General features: G+C 46.0%; 1 protein-coding gene and 1 pseudogene across 1 annotated transcript; one reads left to right on the top strand and one right to left on the bottom strand.

Moving 5' to 3' along the window:
* Positions 1-70: 70 nt before the first annotated feature.
* On the bottom strand, positions 71-2,648 carry LOC136547966 (MADS-box transcription factor 8-like). Its single transcript, XM_066539638.1, has 8 exons — positions 2,569-2,648; positions 1,602-1,659; positions 1,426-1,467; positions 999-1,069; positions 715-814; positions 321-362; positions 158-199; positions 71-94 (listed from the first exon to the last, which is right to left on the bottom strand). Exons 1-8 carry the CDS (start codon positions 2,646-2,648, stop codon positions 71-73), a joined length of 459 nt encoding a protein of 152 aa, XP_066395735.1.
* Positions 2,649-8,916: 6,268 nt separating this feature from the next.
* On the top strand, positions 8,917-21,343 carry LOC136550853 (uncharacterized; annotated as a pseudogene).
* Positions 21,344-21,573: the final 230 nt, after the last annotated feature.

The raw sequence follows: 21,573 nt of genomic DNA, 5'->3' as shown, positions 1-21,573 counted from the left end.
ACTCAATTTAACGTGTTGACTGCACATGTATTTGCAAGCATATACATATACAGACTACGGTGCTAATAAATTAAACAGATGCTTCCCCGAGTATCTAAACAAGACCAGGTAAATTATGTTTGCAGCATTTAAGGGACATGGTAAGGCGCATACATACCGTTCTTCTAAGGCACTTATTTGCTTCACACAGCATTTGTTCCTGGACATGGTTTAGCGATATCATTAAGTAGTTCAAACAGTACCTATATCTAAGCTGAAATTATCTAAAAAAATATCTACAGATATAAATCTTCATAAATTCTATCATGTTAAGAGCATACCCTCCTCTGAAGATCAGTGAGCTGATCAAGCATATGCTGTGTCTACAAAATGAGAAATTTCTTTGTTCAGCATTGGAAAGATATAACATACTAAGTCATTCATGTCTATATGAGATGAATGATGATCATTCAACATATTTCAAATTCCAAGCCTACCTAATTAAGGAACATTAGTCACAGAAAATATAGGAGATTAATGGGAATATTGTGAAATAAAAGTACTATGTTATATTTAGCTGGGTCTTCTTGGCAGATGATGATCGCAATTGTATATAGAGCACTCTATATTCAAAGTGGTCCATTAATTTAGAAATATGAAGGACTGTGCTATCAATACTAGCTTCATCCAAAAATTATTTTAACGCATTAGGAAATGGTTTGTTCAATGGATTACCCCTGTGGATCTTATGTGCCTTAAGGATAAATCAAGTTGCTTCTCAAACTGCTCAAGCTCTTTGATACCAAGTGACCCCAGATCTTCACCAAGCAAATTCCTGTAATTGCCAATAAAGCCAAAATCAATTGTCTACATCTTATTTTTTGATCCACAAACTTATTTTTTGATGAAATTGTCCAAACATGCATAGCAATTTTATCTACTGGTTAATTAATGTAAATTGGGTAAGAGAAGGAAATTCCTTGTCATGAAGATAGAATTCAAGAGTAGACTCAACTTGCCTCTGAGTCCTCTGTAAATTATTCACCCTTGTTTTCAGTTTAAGGTACTCATTGCGACTGCTCTGGACTAACTGTAAAATAAGAGGTACTTCAGTACAAAAGATATTGAAAAAAAACAATTAAGCATTAAGTGCTTTTGGAATTGCTGGCGCTACGCAATGAGATGTTCACTTGAACAAAACAAATATGTACTGTAGTAATTGTATGTTTCAACTAAGAACAAAGCCACTGTCTTTTAATTTTCAGTGAGATGTCCACTCATGAAGCTAATTTGATAAATATCAATATATCAATCTAAAATTGCTTTGAACCAAAGAGTACTAGGGGCATGCTTGGTTCTCCGCCACACCACGCCACAACAAAGTTGAGGCTGCCACACCTGCTGACATAAAACACCATATGACTGAATTTGATAAATTATTTTTACCTGCTTTAATGGGACAAAGTTGATTTCATGTGGTGGTAGAGCCTGGGGACAAAAAAAAAAGCAATCAAATGACAGCATGGAGTGAAACCAACAGTCAATGACAAAAACAATTCCTCACTAACGAGCAATGCAAACAAACAATCAGTATAAATTGGAATTTATTTATTGCAAGGTACCCGGCAGCTACCAATTTGCTTCCCAAACATAAATGAAATATTTTTAACAAATAGTTCACTGCAGAACAAAACAGTGACCAAAGAGGATACAAGCTACTAAGTAAGAATAGAAAAAGAGAACGGCAAGCTGTAGTCAACATAGGAAATTGATAGACTCTTTGAGTACCATGCCTGATGAAAAACAATTCTGAATGCCTGATTGACATTCAGAAATGAACAGATGCGAAAACAATGTGTACATTGGCCTATCTCAGACTCACTTAAAACAAAGAGCACATGTATTGCATAATTACTTTTGCAATGACCTCATGCTTAGTGAAATACCTTCATGTCTCATATACACCAAGGTACCAAGTCACTGCACAGTGCAAGAAACTATAGCAACAAAAGGAAAGTTCTCCTGTCTTTAGGGATCAAACATACTAATAATCACAGCTACACTAGAGGGGCATTTGGCATTTTCAAGGAGAGCCGTTAGATAAAAAAACCAACACGACCAGTGAAGAACATAATATGACCAACAGAGGCATGATGATCCTTTGCTATTATTTTTACTACTATCTCACTGGCAAATTTCAGATACAGAAAACCAATCCAGTTGCATTTACCTAACCTGAAACTATTTCCTATAAATAGTACTGAAACACACAATGCTTGACTGTAAAACAATGCTAGACTGTAAGACCTCAACAGGTCTAAGAGTATCAAAATCAGAGTATCAAAGAATCAGCAATAATCTATCAACCCTACAGATTCGTACAATAATCTTGCTCAGACATCTAAGTGGATTGCTAGGCCAGGAATGGTAAAATGGTCATGTTTCCGATGGGATTGGAGGACTTCTCTTCGTCGAGGTGGTGGGCGACGATGTCGAGGCATGGAGTTGGTGCCGGCTCGATGGAGGCAGCGAGCGGCGGCGCAGAAGGGGCCGTCGGGTGTTAGCCGCCGCCGCGCTGCGAGCCAGAACCCTAGCTCCAGCCCCGCCATCGCCTTGGGCACCGCCTCGGCCTCCACCTCCTCCATGGCGTCCTCCAGCCTCGGCTGCATCCCGTCGCTCCGGGCGGGCCCCTCTCCGAGCCTCCGCTCGCCGCGTGGGGGTGGGGACCGGATCTAGGCCCGCCGTGGCCGGATTTGCCGCCGCCACCAACCAGTACCCGTGCGCCGCCTCGCTCGGGGCTCCGCGCCACCACAATGGAGGCAAGGAGGAGGGCGGGGGAGGTGAGGAGGAGGCCAGATCTATGCAGGGAAGACGAGGAGGAGGGCGGGGGAGATGAGGAGGAGGCCGGATCTGTGCGGGAAAGGCGAGGAGGAGGGCGGCGGAGGCGAGGAGGGTGTCGTGGTGTGGGAGGGAGGGAGCGAGCAGGTGGAGGCGGGGTGCGAGTGAGGGACCTGAGGAGGAGGAAGGAGGCTGCAGCCTTTTGTATGTGCAGCATTTGTAGCTTCCATCACAGCGCATCGATTCTGGAGGAGGTGTCAAACTTCACAACAACATACTATGGTGACAACCTTCCTAGCATGCATAATCCACCCCCTCATTACAATGCTGGGGAAAATGAATCGAACATCAGCCTTTTCCGAGGGCAACTCGGAAGTGCAAGTGCTAAGATCCTCAAGACCTTGAGTCCTGAAGAGTGGCACACTATCATGCTATATGTACTGACCAACCTCGAAGAAGTGGAGCCGTACATGGGGTAAGTCACTATTTTCAACAAACTTGTTCTCGACTAGTCACTATTCTACATCCACCCCCCTTGTTTCTCGTCTGTACAGGGAATTTACTCATGAATTCTGGCATCGATCAAGGGCGCCTACCCCGCGGGAATTTCACACCCTTCTTAAATGGGGTGCGGGAAATGGAAAACCCAATTTCATTTCTTGGTTCAAACGCAAGGTACGTTCTAATTTAGCTCGTATTTAGCTTGACATTACAAGTTGCTCGTACGTGCGAATGATATAACGAACTATCATGCTTGAGGTTGCAGGGCCAAACCGATGCATCTATGAGCGCCGAGTTGAGTCAGGTTGCCGGTGGTTGTGCCTTTAGGATCATGTCATTTATCAGTTATGACGTGAATGGATATCGTTTTCACACAACAAGACACGAGCAGAGTCGGCCCAATCGAAGAACCACAAATACCAAAGTTTTCACGCCCGCCCTTGATGGGCTCGATTATTATGGAAGAGTTGAAGAAATATACAAACTCACGTTTCATGGCCGCAAACCTCTTAATCCTGTCATATTTAAATGCCATTGGTTTTATCCTAAAAAAATAAGACGGACCCATAATCTTGTGCTAGTCGAAATTCGATAGGATTCCAAGTACCTAGGAGACGATGTCTATATCGTGGCTCAACAGGCCACACAAGTTTATTATCTCCCATGGGCGTGCCAAGACGACCCGCATCTTAAGGGAATAAGGTATCGCCACACAGTAAACTACATGTCCCAAACAATGAAGATTACAACTTTGACCCAAACACATATGACGGAGAGTTCTTTCAAGAAGAGGGCCTACAAGGGAGCTTTGTGATAGACATAACTAATCCGGTCAGAATGGAAGTAGACAATGAAAGGGTTGATGATGAGGACGATGGGGATGAGGTTCAAAATGTGAAGGACTTAGAATTACTTCGGCGATTAGAATTAGGCAATGACAGTGATGACAACATTGCTCCTCCGGATGGTCATGATATCAACATGGAAGTAGACATGCATGATAGTGATGATGAGACTTATGATCCAGCTAATACCGATCATGATGATTATTTCTAAGACATGTAATATTATGTTACCTTCTAATTATGTTTTGTTCATTTTGCAATATGTCTTATTTATTTTACATCTCTTTCTAATTATGTTTTATTCATTTTGTATCTCTTTGTAATTGCAGGTGATTGAACAAAGATGCCAGGCGGCGGGGGTCTCTTAAGGAGTTTAAGGAAAGTAAAGTCGAAATACAAGAGGGTGGAGGAGGTAGCTCCTCCGCCACCGCCAAGGAAACACAGGGGTCGTCAGGCTCCTTCGCCACAGAGGCAGGAGGAGGAGTTGGAGGAGTCCGAGGAGGAGGAGGTGCCCGAGGAGCATGAGGAGGCAGTGGAGGAGGAGGTGCCCGAGGAGCACGAGGAGGCGGTGGAGGACGAGGAGGAGGTGGAGGAGGAGGACGAGGACGAGGACGAGGACGAGGATGAGGAGGACGAGGCTGAGGAGGCGGCGGGGGGTTCCTCTTCCTGTGGTGCGGCGGCAGGGGGCTCCTCTTCCTCTAGCACGGCTAAACTCTATCAGCGAGGTCCCTCGCAACTCCCGAAGCGACCGATACCTCTTGAGAGACGCCCGATGGTTCGACCCGGTGGTTCAAAGTAAGTAACTTTACATGCTGTCACTATTTTCTCATTTGTTATGTTGAAACTAATAATTTTTCTTGATCACTTGGGTAGGGGTTTCGTGATTGTGGGTGCAGGTGGTCACGGACGCCATCCCAATGGCGTTCTTGGTGTTTTGTGCAAGACACACTTCCCTGGCTTTGTTGACTTTGCCGGAGTGCGGCAGTCGGCCTAGACGTTTGCCCACTACGCCGTCTGCGCAGATGCATATGATCGGGATGGCAGGATCTACGGCCACAAGGCAGAGCGGGTGATTACGGAGCTGTGGGTAAGTCTTCGTCTCACTACACTGCTCAATTCATCGTATTCATTGGACATTCTTCAAATAATGATAGGATACATTGCGTCTACATACAGGATTTCTTCCGATGCGAGCCGCGATGGGAGGTGGCAGCGAGGGCGGCGGCTAACAAAGCTTGTCACAAACTCGTGGGTGACATGCACTACGAGGCGTGCCTCCAGGCCGTTGTGACATACAACGCGACCTTCGAGTTTAGGAAGGTCATGAAAAAAGAGGCAAGAAAAGAGACGCTGACCAAGGAACAATACATGAAGGTAAATATATAAGATTAATACTGATTTTTTCTAAGATTAAATAAGCTTAATTTGATCTACATATACTTGATGTCGTGTAGGTGGTTCCGTGGTGGTGCACTAGGCACGAAGACTGCTGGGAGGCAATGGTGGACAAGTGGTGCAGCCCCGAGTGGTGGGAGACGCACAACGCTTGCCGGGAGCGGCGTTTGATGATGCCTGGTGCACCACACCATCAAGGCAACCTTTGCCTCCCGGCCTACGTAGCTAAATGGGTACGCTGAATCCATTTCTTTATTCTAAAGCTCAACTATGCAAATTTCTAATCACATGGTGGCACGCCCGTCTCCCAGTTCGAGGCATGGGCAATGGCCCACAAGGGCAAGGCAACGTCCGACGTCCACTACAACCCGGAGGACCCGCCCGAGGCGTACAGCAACTCATCCGTCCACACCCGCCTCACTGAGTACACAACGATGGCAAGGGAGGTCAATGGGCCATAGTACGAACCCACCTCCGAGGACCTTGATGGAGAAGTCGTCATGAGGTTGGGAGGAGGGAAGAAGCAGGGCGGTACTGGATTGGTGACGGCGCAATCGACCCGGCCCGTACTAGGTCTCTCTCCCAGATTCGAGCAAGGAGCACGAGCTCGAGCCCGGCCATACGCACACGGCCGGACTGTACACAGCACACGGTGCAGGCACTCAAGGTTATTTCTGTTTTATTCGTCGTTCATTGATTTTTACATACCTTTGCTTTGCGTTGTATCATTGGGGTGAAATATTGTAGGCCGAGGTGGCGGAAGAGAGGAGGCGACGGGAGGAGGCTGAGGCGAGGGCTGAGGAGGATCGACAGAGGATGGAGCAGATGTTTCAGTATATTCAAGGTCTTGGAGCTCACTCAGGCTATATTCCGCAAACGATGATATTCACTCCACCAAATGATCCTGTTGTCACTCCAGTGAGTTTCTCTACCTTAAATCTAAATGTAAATGTGGATATGGATATATGACCCTAATATGTGAGATGACCTTTGACAATTCGTGGTACCACACACCTCTATTGTCTGCAAATCGACATGGCAAATTCTTCATTGAACCAAAACTCGTCCTTGGTTGGACACTTGGACCTGGACTGTTTCTTGTGGCTGTAGACCAAGCTCGTCCAGATGCAGTATATTGCAATCTGGACACAACTCACAACTCAACAGCATGTCTCTTCAATCTTTTATATATGGAGATGCACTTTAGTCAAATTCAAATGAACACACACAGCACGTAGTTAGGTACTTCGTTCGATACAACGGGCAAGCGGCAGCTGCCTGAAAAAACACAAAACCGGATTCAAACGGCTGCTGCCGAACCAAGCTAGGTCCAGCATAGCCTTTTAGCCTGTGGAAGAGAAGGCAATATGTACAAGACAAATACCATGCAACAATTGACTTACAAATTGGGTGCAAAAAGAAGAAAAAGCACCAACACTCAGCAAACATGTAAATAGGTGGTCAGCCAGATATTGTGCAGCAGATAACTCTCTCAAATCAAAGCCACGATCGATCTGAGGGAGACAGAAAAAAAAAAAGTTTTGCTGCTGGTAAGTTCCCCAGAATGTCAGACCCTTGTCCTATGCACCGGCAGCAGCAAGAAGCTTATTTCCTTTCAAGGAAGGAACAGTTAAAAAGACTGCAATATACTATAAATAAAGAGGGCAGGATACCAACAGAGACAAAGCAAATACTCACTGCAATCTGTGTGAAAAACTTGATCATTGCTACTCTCGTGGTTCTTACAGTACTGTACTACCTATACTACTAGTGTGCAATGCAAGCACTACGCATGTGTACCTATATATACTGACAAAGACGAAGAAGCAGTTCTGATCTATTGTCCCCCCCCCCCCCTATATATAGAACCTACCTTAAATCTTGTCTCACACATGCAATCACTTCTCTTTTGTGCAGGGCCAATCGGCGGCGTCGAATGATGTTCATGGCACACCTCCAGCTCAGGGCACACCTCCATCGCAGTGGGACCGGTGGAGTGGCCGTCAACAATAGAGGTAGATGGACTTGTGCTTGTGATGCTTATTTGTGAATGGTGGCACTTGTGGTGGCACTTGGATGATATTTGTGGACTATGTGATACTTGTGGACAACTTGTGATGATATTTGTGGACTATACGATACTTGTGGACAACTTATGATGATATTTGTCATGGTTATGGATTATATGTGATGGCCGTGTCATATATGTGATTGTTGTGTGATATGTGATATATATGTGATGGTTGTGTGATATATGTATGTGTGGATGCAATAAACAAAAAAAAATGCAAAAAAAGCAAATTTCCCAACTATGCTGAGTGCAAACACCAAGACACTCGGCAAAGCTGGGAGGCTTTGCCGAGTGCTATGACCATTGCACTTGGCAAAGGCAGGGAGGCTTTGCCGAGTGTCACCAGTAAGGCACTCGGCAAAGCCTCCCTGCCTTTGCCGAGTGCCACAAGTAAGACACTCGGCAAAGCTTCCCTACCTTTGCCGAGTGCGACACTCAGCAAAGAGGGAGGGCTTTGCCGAGTGCCCCCCGTGAGGCGCTCGGCAAAGCAACCGTCACCGTCAATTGGCGCCGTCAGGCAACTTTTCTTTGCCGTGTGGTTTACTGGCACTCGGCAAAGCCTTTGCCGAGTGCCCGACAAAAGACACTCGGCAAAGAGGCATTTGCCGTCACCGGCTTTGCCGAGTGATCTTTGCCGAGGGTTACACTCGGTAAAGGCTTTGCCGAGTGTATATGGAGATTTGCCGAGTGTCACAGGCACTCGGCAAAGAGCATGAGTCCGGTAGTGTATGCTCTGCAGCAGGTTGATGCAAGACCTCTGATCTCCATAAGACTCTTGATCCTATACATGGGTGGAGGCCACTGCATGCACACAGAGATCTTCAATTGTTCTACGGTAACTACTTAACTATTTATCCCAATTTATTATGTTTATCTATATCTCAGTAGAATTCATAAGCAACTGAATTCAATTCTAGTACTCCTTCCTTCTGTTTTTTAGCAGGCCTGTTAGGATTTGTATAAGTATTTAATTAAAGGCATATTTTGACCACCAATTGCTTCACAATCAATGTCGCATATAATATTTTGGAATCCAAATCTTTTCATCTAGCTTCTATACACTAAGCATGTTTATAATTTGACTAATTGTGGCTTATGAAATCTGGCTCTTTAATTTGATCCGCCTACTAAATAAGAAAGGAGAGAGTAGTTCATTTATTTATTACACCAGCCAGCACGAAATTACCATCTGTTTTTGCTTAACCGAAAGTTCAGGGTTAGCACGTATGCCTCATTATGGATTCCTTGTTCTCATGAGTTTGTAATTTGGCAATCAGATAGATGACTATGGATCCACGGAGTCCAAGCTGGATATACTCCAATGCGGCATTTGCAGGAAGAAATGCGCTGCCCCAACGTTGCTGTGATGGCCTTCTACGACACCATGGGACGGCAGATATGGTTGGGGAATGCCATGCCTCTCGCAAGCGCTGCTATGACAGGAATCTTGGTGGGGATAGGCGGCGGCTACGGCCGGCCGGAGCCAACATACTCTTCTTGCCCATCATCTCTTTTGTCGTCTCTACCCTTCGTGACAGCTCCAATGACTATGTCAACAAAGAGTATGGAACAACCTTGGCGGCATTGTGTCATTCAGTGTTCCATCCATGCATGGTCATAACATGGGCGTTCCTTGTTCAGATGGCAGCTAACAATGCTACCTCAGTTGTTGCCACTGACAGTAGAGAAGGTCGAAAGGTAGGGGGCCCTTGGGAGCTGCTTGTCAAGGGCATCTGGACTTTCTACCTTGGTGCCAGCATCACAAATAAACGTTTTTTTCGTGGGCTCACTACGGGATACTGTGTATTTACCGAGTGTGAGTAACACTCGGCAAATAGTGCTACACACTCGGCAAACTATTTACCGAGTGCCACACTCGGTAAAGTGGACTCGGCAAACAACGACTCGGTGAAGTTATTTTACCGAGTGTCTAATATCGGCACACTCGGAGAAGATAGTTACCGAGTGCTACAATGACACACGGTAAACAATTATGACTTGACGGTCGTCAGCCTCCAAACTAGCCGTTAACGGCGACGTTTACCGAGTGTCACTAGCAGCACTCGGTAAATAAATTAGCATTTCGTGATTAAAACAATTCCGCAAATAAATTTTTTGAATAATGTTTACCGAGTGTAGCTCCTAACACTCGGTAAAATAATAACCATTTTCGTGATTAAAACAATTCCGCAAATAGTCTTCAGGAATAATGTTTACCGAGTGTTCCCACTCGGTAAAAAGTAGTCAAATATTTTCGAGTGGGGAAGCGGCACTCGGTACAAAATGGCACCCTCGGCAAAATTCACAGAATCAGAACCAATTTGGTTATGTTCGCTGTTTTACCGAGTGCTACACTCGGTAAAACTGACAGAATCTCTGTTTTACCAAGTGCTACACTCGGTAAAATATGTCCACAGAATTTTTTTTTGTTTGTTTCAGTGCATATCTAGTCACAATAAGCAACAAAATCACAAGAAATTATAATAACATGACATATATGCAATATATATCACATATATGTCCACAAATGTCACATTCACTCACAATAACAAACATATGTCGACAAGCACCATGCAAAGTCCACAAACACCATCAACATATGTCCAAAGTCCACAAAGTTCAACCAAGTCCACAGTTCAACATACAAAACTATCAAACAAGGTCGGATGGCCTGTCACATGGTCGGAGGCCTGCGGAGAAACGGAGTCAAGTCCAGGTCTTGATCACCCTGCATATCGTTGTTCGATCCAGCTGTAGAAGGTCCCTAGAATGAGATTGCACATGTGAGTTATCTAGATCAAAGCAAATTCTAAGGTCTAAGTTATGGTAGGTCAAACTAAGGTATAAGTCGAAGGTAGCTCTATATGACACGAAAGTGAAGAGTGCATCTAAGTGACTCACAGGAGTGCCGTCGCGCGGAGGTGGAGGCACCAACGGTATCATCGGCGGCGGCGGAGGCGGTGGAGGTTGGCCCATGCTCTGAGAAAAACAGGCCATGTACTCGTACCAGTCCTTGTGCGCCTGCTGGAAGGCCTCAAGCTAGGTCTGCACTCGCGCCCTCTCCTATGCCAACTCGGCCTGGTGCGACAGCTCGAGGGCCTGAAGCTAGCTCTGTGAGGCCTGCTGTGACTCCTGCAGGGCTTCAATCTGGGCCTACAATTATTTATCACATAGTTAGAATGCAAATAAAGAACGAGTAGAAAATGAATGGACAATGAATGCAACAGAACTAACCTGGAGTGCTACCACCTGGGGCTGTGAGCGTGGGCGTATGGCCGGACTCGAACTCGTGCTCCGGGCTCTAATCTGTGCGAGTGTCTGAGTGTTGGCTGTGTCTATGGTGCTGTTGCCTATATAGTACCGCCCGTGTGGCTTACCTGGTCCCAACCTCATGACGATGTCACCCTCGAGGTCAGCGGTGCTCAGATCAAATTCTGACCCATGGATCTCTCTCGCCATCGCCGTGTACTCGCTGAGGCGCCTGTGCACGCTCGGGTTGCTGTATGCCTCGGGCGGGTCCTCCGGGTTGTAGACGAGGTCGGGGTCCTTTGCCTTGCCCTTGTGTGCCAAGGCATATGCCTTGAACGAGGCGCACTCCTGGCCGGGGTGGAACCGCGTCTGCAGGAAGAAGCACAACAATAAGATATTATGCATTCAGAAGTTAGCATAGCAACAACGAAATGAAATCCGCGTACATATCTGGCTGCATATTCCTTGAGGGTAGTGGGGCCTTGTTTGTGCGAGGAACCCTGCATCATCGCACGGCAACGTGAGCATACGGCGTGATATTGCTCGTACTCCTCACTCAACCACTTGTCCACAATGGCCTCCCAGCAGTTGTCCATCCCCGCACACCAAGCAGGAGGCACCTGCACGTACACGAGCACATGACAAATCATAAATCAATTTCAGTGCAATTAATCGCAGACGATGTAATCTCATGTTTACCGTCAAGTATTGCTCCTTAGTCAGGGGCAGGTGCACTGCCTGCGCTCTGGTGACTCTGTGTCCTCTGTGGCCATGGTAAATTCTTCTGCACAGGAGCTTTGTCTCGTAGAAGAGGTCCTGCACTCGGTGAACACAGACTCTGTTCACCACGTCATCCGCGTCCTCCCTACGTACTCCCTCCGCCAAGGTGTAGTAATCCTACAAGCAAATACAATCAGTAATATACAATTAATGTGATGTTATTATCAGCATAGTGCGATGAACATGTACCCACAGCTCTTTCATCACCCGGTTGGCCTTGCTATTATAACACCTGCCAGCTCGATCAGTCTGATCGCTGGCGGCGTGCCAGTGGGACCACTTCATGGCGGGTTGCACAACACCATCGATCCTCACCATCCCAGGGTAGTTTGCCCTGCACAGAAGACCCAGGATCCCATTTACTCGGCGAGAGTCACTCCCTGGGATCACCATTTCCCAATCCCTCCACAAAGTTATTGAGATTGAATATTAGTTTCTGTTATAACTTAAAAACCTGTGAAGTAGTGTTAACATGCAAAAATTACTTACTTAGTTCCAGAGGGTCGAATCACTGGCCGTCTCTGTATGGGTAAGTCTAGGAGGCGCGACGACCCTCGCAGCCAAACCATAGGCACCCCATTTTTCTCTGCCAGCAAGTCGGCATCCTCCTCGCGCTCAGCCCGCTCAGCCTCATCCTCCCTTCGTGCCTCCTCCACCGCCTCCGCTATCTCCTCCCTGGTCTCCTCCTCCTCCTCCTCCATGGCCGCTACGAACTCGTCGTCGTCGTCATCCTATGGAGGAGGTGTCGGCTCTCGACGCCCTCGTCGTCGCCGTCCTCCTCCTCCACCCTAGGCTCCTCCTCCACCCTGGGCTCCACCTCCACCCTGGGCTCCACCTCCCTGGGCATGCCCTCGTCATCGTCCTCCTCCTCCTCCCTGGGCACACCCTCCACCCTCAGTCTGTGCACGCCCTCGTCCTCCACCCTGGCTGGACCCCTCGCCACCAGCCAGTAAGGTCATAACCGACCTAATCTTCCTGATTCCACCGCCCACCATCAATCACCTACAACAAAAGGAATAAACTATCAGTACGCATATACAAAAGTAAATGTATCATACATGTATAAAAGAGATGCAAAATAAGTAAATGTGTCATACATGTATAAAAGAGATACAAAATAAGTAAATGTATCATACATGTATAAAATTGCCATAAGTACTACAGATCTTACATGTACTAGAAATAATCATCAAGATCATCGATAGGTGGGCCAAAAATCTCATCATCGCTATTGTCGACGTAATTATGATCGTCTCTCAAAGTCTCATCACTAGCGACACTGCCTGAATGGTGTTGCTCAAGTAATAACAAGTCCTTCGCGTTGTGAACCTCCTCTCCATCATTCCTGTCAACAATGACCGTATCATTGTCTACTTCCATTGCGAGATCTACATCTAAGACAATCTCAAAACTCCCTTCTAATCCTTCTTCTTGAAAGAACTCTCCGTCATATGTGTTTGCATCGATGTTATAATCATCATCGTTTGGGACGGGTACTTTACCATGCGGCGATACCTTGTACACAACATCATACGCCTTAAGACGGTCTTTGGTTTGGCATGGGTATGAGAGATAATAAACTTGCGTGGCCTATTGGGCCACAATGTACACGTCGTCTCCTAGCAAGACGGATGACTTTAGAACTTCGACTAACCCAAGCTCAGGGGTCTTTATCACTTCTTTGGGATCAAACCAATGGCATTTGAATATGACAGGACGAAGAGGTACACAACCAGGAAACTTGAGTTTGTATATTTCTTCAATTATTCCATAGTAGTCCAACCCATCTGTGCCTGGCGTGAAAACACCGGTATTTGTGGTTCTTCGATTCGGCTGACTCTGCTCGTGCCGAGTTGTGTGAAAGCGATATCCATTGACATCGTACACAGAGAATGACTTGACCCTAAATTCAAATCCATTGGCAACTTGCCTCAACTCGGCACTCATAGACACGTCAGTTTTGGCCTGCTAGTTCAAGTAGGATGATTCATTATATATTTGTCGAGTTGAGAGTTAAGTACAAACAACCAATGAAATTGAACAGTACCTCCTCCTTGAACCAACAAATAAAAGTGGGATTTCGTTCTCCCGCGCCATGTCTTAGAAGGGTTTCAACTTCCACTTCGGTGGGTTCCCTCCGTGATGGACGATGGTAGAGGAGAACAAATTTGTTGTAACGGCCGTTAACAAGAGGGTTGGATGGGTGCATGCGAAATATTGACAAGAAAAGAAACAAGTTTGTGTAAAACTTATGCAATGTACGGGCCAACCTCTTCAAGGTTCCGCAACACATACAGCTGGATAGAGCGCCACTCTTCTAGGCTCAACATCTTCAAGGTAGGTTCACTTGCACTTCCGAGTTGCCCTCGGAAAAGGCTGAGGGTCGACTGATTGTCGGCAGCATTGTAACGAGGGGGTGGATTATGCACGTTAGGAAGGTTGTCGGCATAGTATCTTGTTGTGAAGTATGACACCTCCTCCACAACGGATGCCTCTGCACAGGAATCTTCAATTTTGCATTTATTTTTGCATTTTGTTCTAAGAACCTTTAGGCATCGCTCAATTGGATAGCACCAACGGGCATGCACAGGGCCCCCCATTTTTGCCTCATATGGTAGGTGCAAGAGCAAATGTTGCATCGGATTGAAGAAGCCGGGGGGAAAGATCTTCTCCAACTTGCAGAGCAACACCGGGGCCATTCTTTCCATTTCTTCAATCTCGGTCCGAGATATCTCCTTAGCACATAGCTTACGGAAGAACATGCTCAACTCTGCCATCACTCGCCAGATGTGATCAGAGAAATAGCCACGAACCATCACCGAAAGAAGGCGTTCAATCCATATGTGGTAATCATGACTCTTGAGCCCTGTGATTCGCATGGTACTTAAGTTCATACCCCTCCTCCAATTCGCTGCATACCCGTCAGGGAACATCAACGATTGGAACCATTGAAGAACTTCTTTCTTTTGGGCCCTCGTTAGGACAAAGTCGGCCTTAGGCTTCTTCCATGACTTCCCGCGTAAGGGAGGCAACATGTTTAGCTTTGGTCTATCGCACAGCGTTGCTTGATCCAATCTAGCCTTGACATTGTCCTTTGACTTTTCCCAGTCCATGATTATGTGAAGGACCGCCTCGGCAAAATTCTTTTCAGTGTGCATTACATCAATGTTATGTGGAAGAAGGAGGTCCTTAAAGTAAGGAAGCTTCCACAAGCATGACTTGTGTGTCCAGGCATGCTCTTTTCCGTATCCCACGAAGCCCCCCTTTTCATTGTCGACCACAAGACCATCTAACATCTCAAGAACCTGGGCACCTGTCATCATTTCCGGTGCAGAGTCTTCCACTGTGACACCTTTTCGAAAGTTCTTCTTGTCTCTCCTGAATGGGTGGTCAAGAGGGAGGAATTGTCGATATTTGTCAAACGAAGAAAACTTGCCCCCCTTCTCCAACCGAAAGAACTCCACAGCTGACTTGCATATCGGGCATGGCATCTTCGTGTGAACACACCAGCCACAAAATAACCCATAAGCCAGGAAGTCATGCATGGAATAATGGTACCAAATATGCATTCTGAAGTTTGTCTTTGTGAATTGGTCGTATGTCACTACCCCTTCGTCCCATGCACGGACCAAATCGTCTATCAAAGGCTCCATGTACACACTCATATTAGCCCCCGGGTGTCCTGGAATTATAAGTGACAAGAAAATATTTTGCCGTTGAAAGGCGACGCCAGGTGGGAGGTTGAGAGGGATGATGAATACGGGTCAATATGTGTATGGTGAAGAACCCATTCCATAAGGACTGAATCCATCAGTTGCCAGTGCAATGCGTACATTACGAGCCTCGTCAGCTTTGTCGGTATGCTTCCGATCGAAGCTTTTCCATGATTCACCATCGGACGGATGTATCATCTTGTCAGTGTATCGGCGTCCAGTTTTGTGCCACGTCATCTGTTTTGCGGATTCCTCGCTCATGAAAAGCCATTGGATCCTCGGTATGAAAGGAAGGTACCTCAGGATCTTTGCGCCGACTTTTGTTTGCGTCTTCCGACCATCACCAGATTCTAACTCAATGTACCTAGATGCCTTACACTTCGGACAGTACTTATCGTCAACATGTTCTCCCCTGAATAAGATGCATCCGTTCGGACAAGCATGTATCTGCTCGTACGACATCTTGAGTGCACAAAGGATTTTATTTGACTCATACGTGTTCTTTGGCAGAACGTGATCATCCGGAAGTAGGGTGCCAACTATTGTCAACAGTTGATCGAAGGATTCTCTACTCCAGCTAAACTGGGACTTCAGAGCCATTAGACGTGCAATGGCATCCAGTTTAGAAACATTGGTGCGCCCGTGAAGGGGTTGTTGTGCCGCATCCAACATGGTGTAAAACGCGTTTGCAGTTTGCTCTGGCTCCTGCTCTGCACTTCCTTCATCGAAAGCCATGTCATGGTCATTTAACATTTCTGCCACCCCGGCTTCAGAATCAAACTCCTCGATCCGTTGTCTCACGACCTCTTCTCTCGCACGATGGCGTTCACCATGCATGGTCCACCGGGTATAGTTCTCTACAAATCCATTGTTGACAAGATCTTTACTCATCTCCTCATATGTTTTCATTGCCTTGTTCTTACACTTCCTACAGGGACACCAGGCATGTCGCCGTCCGTTTGCAAATGCCTTCGTCATGAAATCATTGGCCTTCTCAATCCATTCATTTGTGTATTGACCTCTCTTCTGATAGCCCGTGTACATCCACTGACGGTCATCCATCCTAACATATAGACGATATTGCAGTTTAGAGCAATAGAGTAGTAGTGCTAGAGAAAAACCATATGAGATGATAAAGAGACATTCATGTTCTTGGTCGATTCACATAGAAGATGTTTGCTAGATTGGATGATGAGATTTTACCTAAGGTTGAAAGGCCGCTATGTCACTTGTAGATGGAGGAATACATGGAACCAATTTTTTTGTAGCCACAACCATCACTAGCAAGATTTGTTCAAAAAGATTTGTACAGTATATATTATTTCTCTCCTTGCTTCACAACCATCAAGGCTATTGTGCAGGCATCACTATCAAAAAGATTTGTTCATATGGTCTCGTAGCCCATCATTTTTGTTCAAAAAGATTTGTACAGTATATATTATTTCTCTCCTTGCTTCACAACCAGATAATGGTGGGGGTTCCTTTTCTCAAATTGTTTCCTTGACTTTCCAGGTTTTTTTTTGCCTCCTGATCACCTATAATTTCCAAGCTTATAACAAGGTGTGGGTACATTGGTCACTGGGATTTTAGGTGAAAGGCCTTCCAAGTTTTCAAGTACCATATATTGCAGACAGAGCTAACTTGTATATATCGGACACAAATACAAGCTCAAAGTATTGATTGCTGTATAACAAACAATTGTCTACAGATAAATAGAATGAGATGGTTCTTCCATAACACTTCTAGCAACTGGTATTGACAAGCAAGCTATGATCAGTCCGAAGCATCCTTTTTACAATATGGCAACTACTGTTCAGCAGCATATATTGGAATATTTATCCGAAAACTAGACATGTCATGCAATCCAGTTGGAAGCTTTTGTGGCTAACACAGCACAGGTTTCAGTTCCGAGCTTTCAGCCAAGCATTGTTGGTTAACTATCTGGAAGTTACATTTAGCTTATTACTTTAGCATTCAGCAAAAAACAACTAATGCAGGAAAGAACAGACAATAAATATACAGCAAGCACTCACTCGCTATTATAACCTGAAACCTATGACCTGAATACAAACCGACATTGGTAGCAGAGTCAGACTACAAAAACAGAGTTCATTGCAATTCTGGGAACACCATAGATAGCATTTCATACTGACTTGAATGCAAACCAGCATAGTCCGGGAAACTTAGAAAACTACATTAATTAGGATAACTGGCTACTGGCATATATGTAACCTAGTACATGATGTCTCAGCTTCCTTGCAGTATTAATTGGACAAAAAGTCTAAGAAGCAGGGGACAAAAGGAGTAACACGGCTACACTCATGCTCAAGAGTGCCGAGAGCGCACACCTCTTTACTGTCCATGTCATATGAGATGAGTTGCCAGTTCCAATATTGAACAATGAACACCAAATTTCTGTCTGGATGAATGGCAACTACGCTGTACTCAGTGCCGGATTCGCCAAGCTTCCCGAACAAATGCATATAGTCATAACTCGGAAAAAGGAAAATATGGTGACTTAGGGCATTTACCGGTGGCGGCGGCGGTGGAGGACCGCCCGGTGGCGGCGGTGGTGGAGGGGAGGAGGCGGCCGCGGCGGCGGCAGTCCCCCGGTGGCGGCGGCTGTGGGGGACCGCCCGGTGGCGGCGGTGGTGGAGGGGAGGAGGCAGCCGCGGCGGTGGGGAGGCGCCGGCGACAGCGGGGAGGCGCTGGCGACGGCGTGGAGGGGAGGAGGCAGCCGCTGCTGTTGGGGCCCACCCCACCCCACCTCGCGGGAACGGGAGCGAAGGAGGGAGCACGGGGCGGCGTTGGCGGAGGGGATCGTCGTCCGGTGCGCCGGTGCCGCTGTCTCTCTCTCCGTCTCTCCAGTGGCGGCGGCTGTGGGGGACCGCCCGGTGGCGGCGGTGGTGGAAGGGAGGAGGCGGATGCGGCGGTGTGTGTGTGTGTGTCTGTGCACGATTTGAGGGAGGAACGGCTTAGTGTTGAATGCTTCTGTTTACCGAGTGCCTAGATGTACGGCACTCGGTAAACTCAAGCACCGCAGCCCAATGACATGTGGGCCTGGTACATGTTTACCGAGTGCCCAGATCTACGGCACTCGGTAAACAGAAGCATGGCAGCCCACTGTGCCAGACAGGTGGGCCGTGGCTAACCTTTACCGAGTGTTTGAGGTCACACTCGGTAAAAGTATCCATTATTTCATGCAAAAGAAAAAAGAAAAAATGCCAATTTAATCCTAAAATTCACCAAACTTTCACATGAACTATTTCATGTCATCTATTTACTATCTAAAAAATTCCAAGTTCAAATCATAATGTTGAATTTCACTCTTAATAGAAATCCTACTCGTCAATGTGAATGTTTAACGTCTCTTTGGGAGATGTACCGGTTCGGCAGCGACGAATGTAAAAATACTTCCGAAACATTATGAAAATTTTTCTATAACATAGATGTATGCTTCAATGTTAATTCTTCCAATCTCGTGATTTATCGAGTTCGATTTTAATTATTACAATTAAATTTACACGATATGTACCTAATTTTCATAAAGAATGAAAAGTTTGTGAAATATAGTAAATAAATCGAAATAAACACCATATTTTGGAACGGAGTACTAAATATCATATGTGGATAGAGGAAAAAGAATGAAGGAAAAACAAGAAATTTGGTTGAATTTTACCGAGTGCTGCGCCAATACACTCGGTAAAAGATAGTGTTTACCGAGTGTTGTGCACTTACACTCGGTAAAACTTTACGCTTAATGGGCGGAGCTGTTGTTACCGTGATATTTGCCGAGTGTATGCTCATAACACTCGGTAAACATGTCATGCCGTGACGCCGTTTGGCCCACGGTTGCTATCCTAGGTAACGTGGCACCTCAATACCGAGTGGTTGTTTTTACCGAGTGTGCCCGTTCGGTAAACTTGTAGTTTTCCCGAGTGTCTTAATTTACCGAGTGTGCTGACTCGGTAAAGCGGTCCACTACCGGGTGTTTATGTTTTCCGAGTGTTGGCACTCGGTAAATAATGTTTTCCGAGTGCCCCGACTTTTGACACTCGGTAATTGTCGGTGCACTCGGTAACTACACAGTCTCCGGTAGTGGCTGTTCAGGATTTCTCCTAGTGAAAACCATGGACCATTCACCCTCATCTGTTCCAAGATTATGTTTGCACCTTTTGCTCTCATCTGTGTCAAGATTTGGTTCAAATGCTATTCGTTTAGAAAGGCACGGAAATCCTTTGCGCTAGGGCGCAACCCTAGTCTGGTTTTTGGGTACATGAAGGAGCTACAACAAGTAAGAAGCCAGCATGGTGGAGCAAGAACTGTAGGTGAGGATGCATTATTTTCTCCTCTCTTAGTTATGGGAGAAGATAGCAGGCAAGTGAAGAAGCAACCTTGGGGGTATCTGTTCAGAGACACATGGACAATGGCTATTGACAGAATTGGCTTGGTGACCCTTGATAGAGTATGGAAGTTGGACAGTGTGGCTCCGACATCAAAAGACTTATGCCTGTCCTTTGCATTGTTCAAGTTGCTGAGATGTCGATTTGCAAGGTATGATATTGCTAATGCTGTAGGCTCCACGGGGCACAAGTTTTTCTGGAGCTTGCTGTTGAAGGATGGTGAACATAACAGGGTGTTTAGGGTGATTGCTGATGAGCTTTCATTTGTTCATGATTACTACAATTCATCACTACCAACATCCTATGCTAAGTGTTGGCTACCTGTCTTGAGCATCCTTATCTCACTCTTGAGCATAGGTTACTGTGTCGTGGCTGCATACTTCATTGTTGTGTTTGCAGGTCAGGTGCACAAGCATGACCGCAGTCAGATCCACTGTGAGTTATGGTGCAGTAAACTACAGGCGGTAAGCCAGTTGCACAATAAAGAATTTGGAAACTTGTACTTTGATGTGTTGCCAGAATTTCTGCTTCTAGTTTTGGTCCTGGTCGCTGAGGTGAGGGATATTACTTCCTACATCTGCTCCAACTGGACCAAAGTAGCCCTCAGATGCCACCATGTAAAACATGCATCTTTACAACATCCACACAGAATATATAAATGGGTTGGTCTTCTCTTGCAGTGCAGATGCAAGATAGTGAATCATTGGGATGAGAAAATAGGGCAGTGCTCTGCTCATCTGTATTAGTGCTTCACCCAACTACAAGAACAAACTTTATTGGTCTTCTTAGTCGTGTATTCCATCATTTGCCAGATGAGAAGATGAAGGTCAATATGCCAGCAGCAGTGAAAGCTTGCATCACGGATTCGCTAAGAAGCACCGCTAGCAACACTATATGTCAAGTAGGCAATGTCCAAACGTTTCTGCAGCGAAGTCAAGCTGGAACAGGTTTCCTCTGGGCATGCAATGGCAAGATGAGTACATCCGATATGATACTTACATGGCACATCGCCACATGCATCTTTCAGGTGAGGCACCCTTACTGGGATGATATAGAGCAAGGTTCTTCCCCGATTTCAATCCAGCATAAGAGCGCTGCCACTCATCTGTCACGGTATTGCGCATATCTTATGACCTGGTCCCCGGAGCTTCTTCCTGACGAGGTTGCATGGACCAAGAGCTTGTATGAGGATGTCAAGGAGGATACTGAGCGTGTCCTCAATGTCCGTGCTGCGACTGTGCCACCGTGGATGCCTAAGGCTGAGTACCATGATTTGGTGCAATTGCTCAGCAAAAAGTCCAATCATTTAGTGGTGAAGAATGGTGTGAGTCTCAGAAAACAATTGGTGGACTTGGTTGAGGGTGAGGAAACAGCAAGGGCAATCGTAGCAGGTTTCTGGGGGTGAAGATGATCCTGTACATCGCGCCAACCAACAGTCTAAAAGGGCACAAGAAGGCCATTGCCCGCGGTGAACTGATCACTCTCCTCTGGGCACTGCTCTTCCATGCCGGAATAGCAAGTAGGCCAGGTGAAGCTGCCAGCGCTGCTGGTAGTGGCGTTGGTGTTTAGTGTGCAGTTGCTAGAGTTGCAGTGTTTGCCAATCATGCTTAGTTGGTCTTGTCAATATAGTGGTGTTTGTGTCTTCTTGTTATGATAGTATATATAGAGTCCATCTATTATCTAAGCATATAGACATCAAAAGAAATCTCCATATTAGTTCATCTCCGTCATTATGCATGGTAAGAAGAAAAGATTGCATCTTTAGTTATATTGGCCTAAACTATTCGGTTGAGATTAAT

Source organism: Miscanthus floridulus, chromosome 4 (genome assembly GCF_019320115.1).
Source record: "Miscanthus floridulus cultivar M001 chromosome 4, ASM1932011v1, whole genome shotgun sequence".
In the NCBI taxonomy this organism is placed as follows: domain Eukaryota; kingdom Viridiplantae; phylum Streptophyta; class Magnoliopsida; order Poales; family Poaceae; genus Miscanthus; species Miscanthus floridulus.
The sequence above is the reverse complement of the archived record's forward strand: the minus strand, read 5'-3'. Positions and strand labels throughout refer to the sequence as shown.

Coding starts and splice junctions, on each gene's coding strand:
- LOC136547966 (XM_066539638.1), bottom strand. CDS start 2,648: ATGCAGCCGAGGCTGGAGGACGCCATGGAGGAGGTGGAGGCCGAGGCG. Junction 1,070..1,425: donor ACTTTGTCCCATTAAAGCAG/GTAAAAATAATT, acceptor CTTATTTTACAG/TTAGTCCAGAGCAGTCGCAA. Junction 363..714: donor GGCACATAAGATCCACAGGG/GTAATCCATTGA, acceptor CTCATTTTGTAG/ACACAGCATATGCTTGATCA.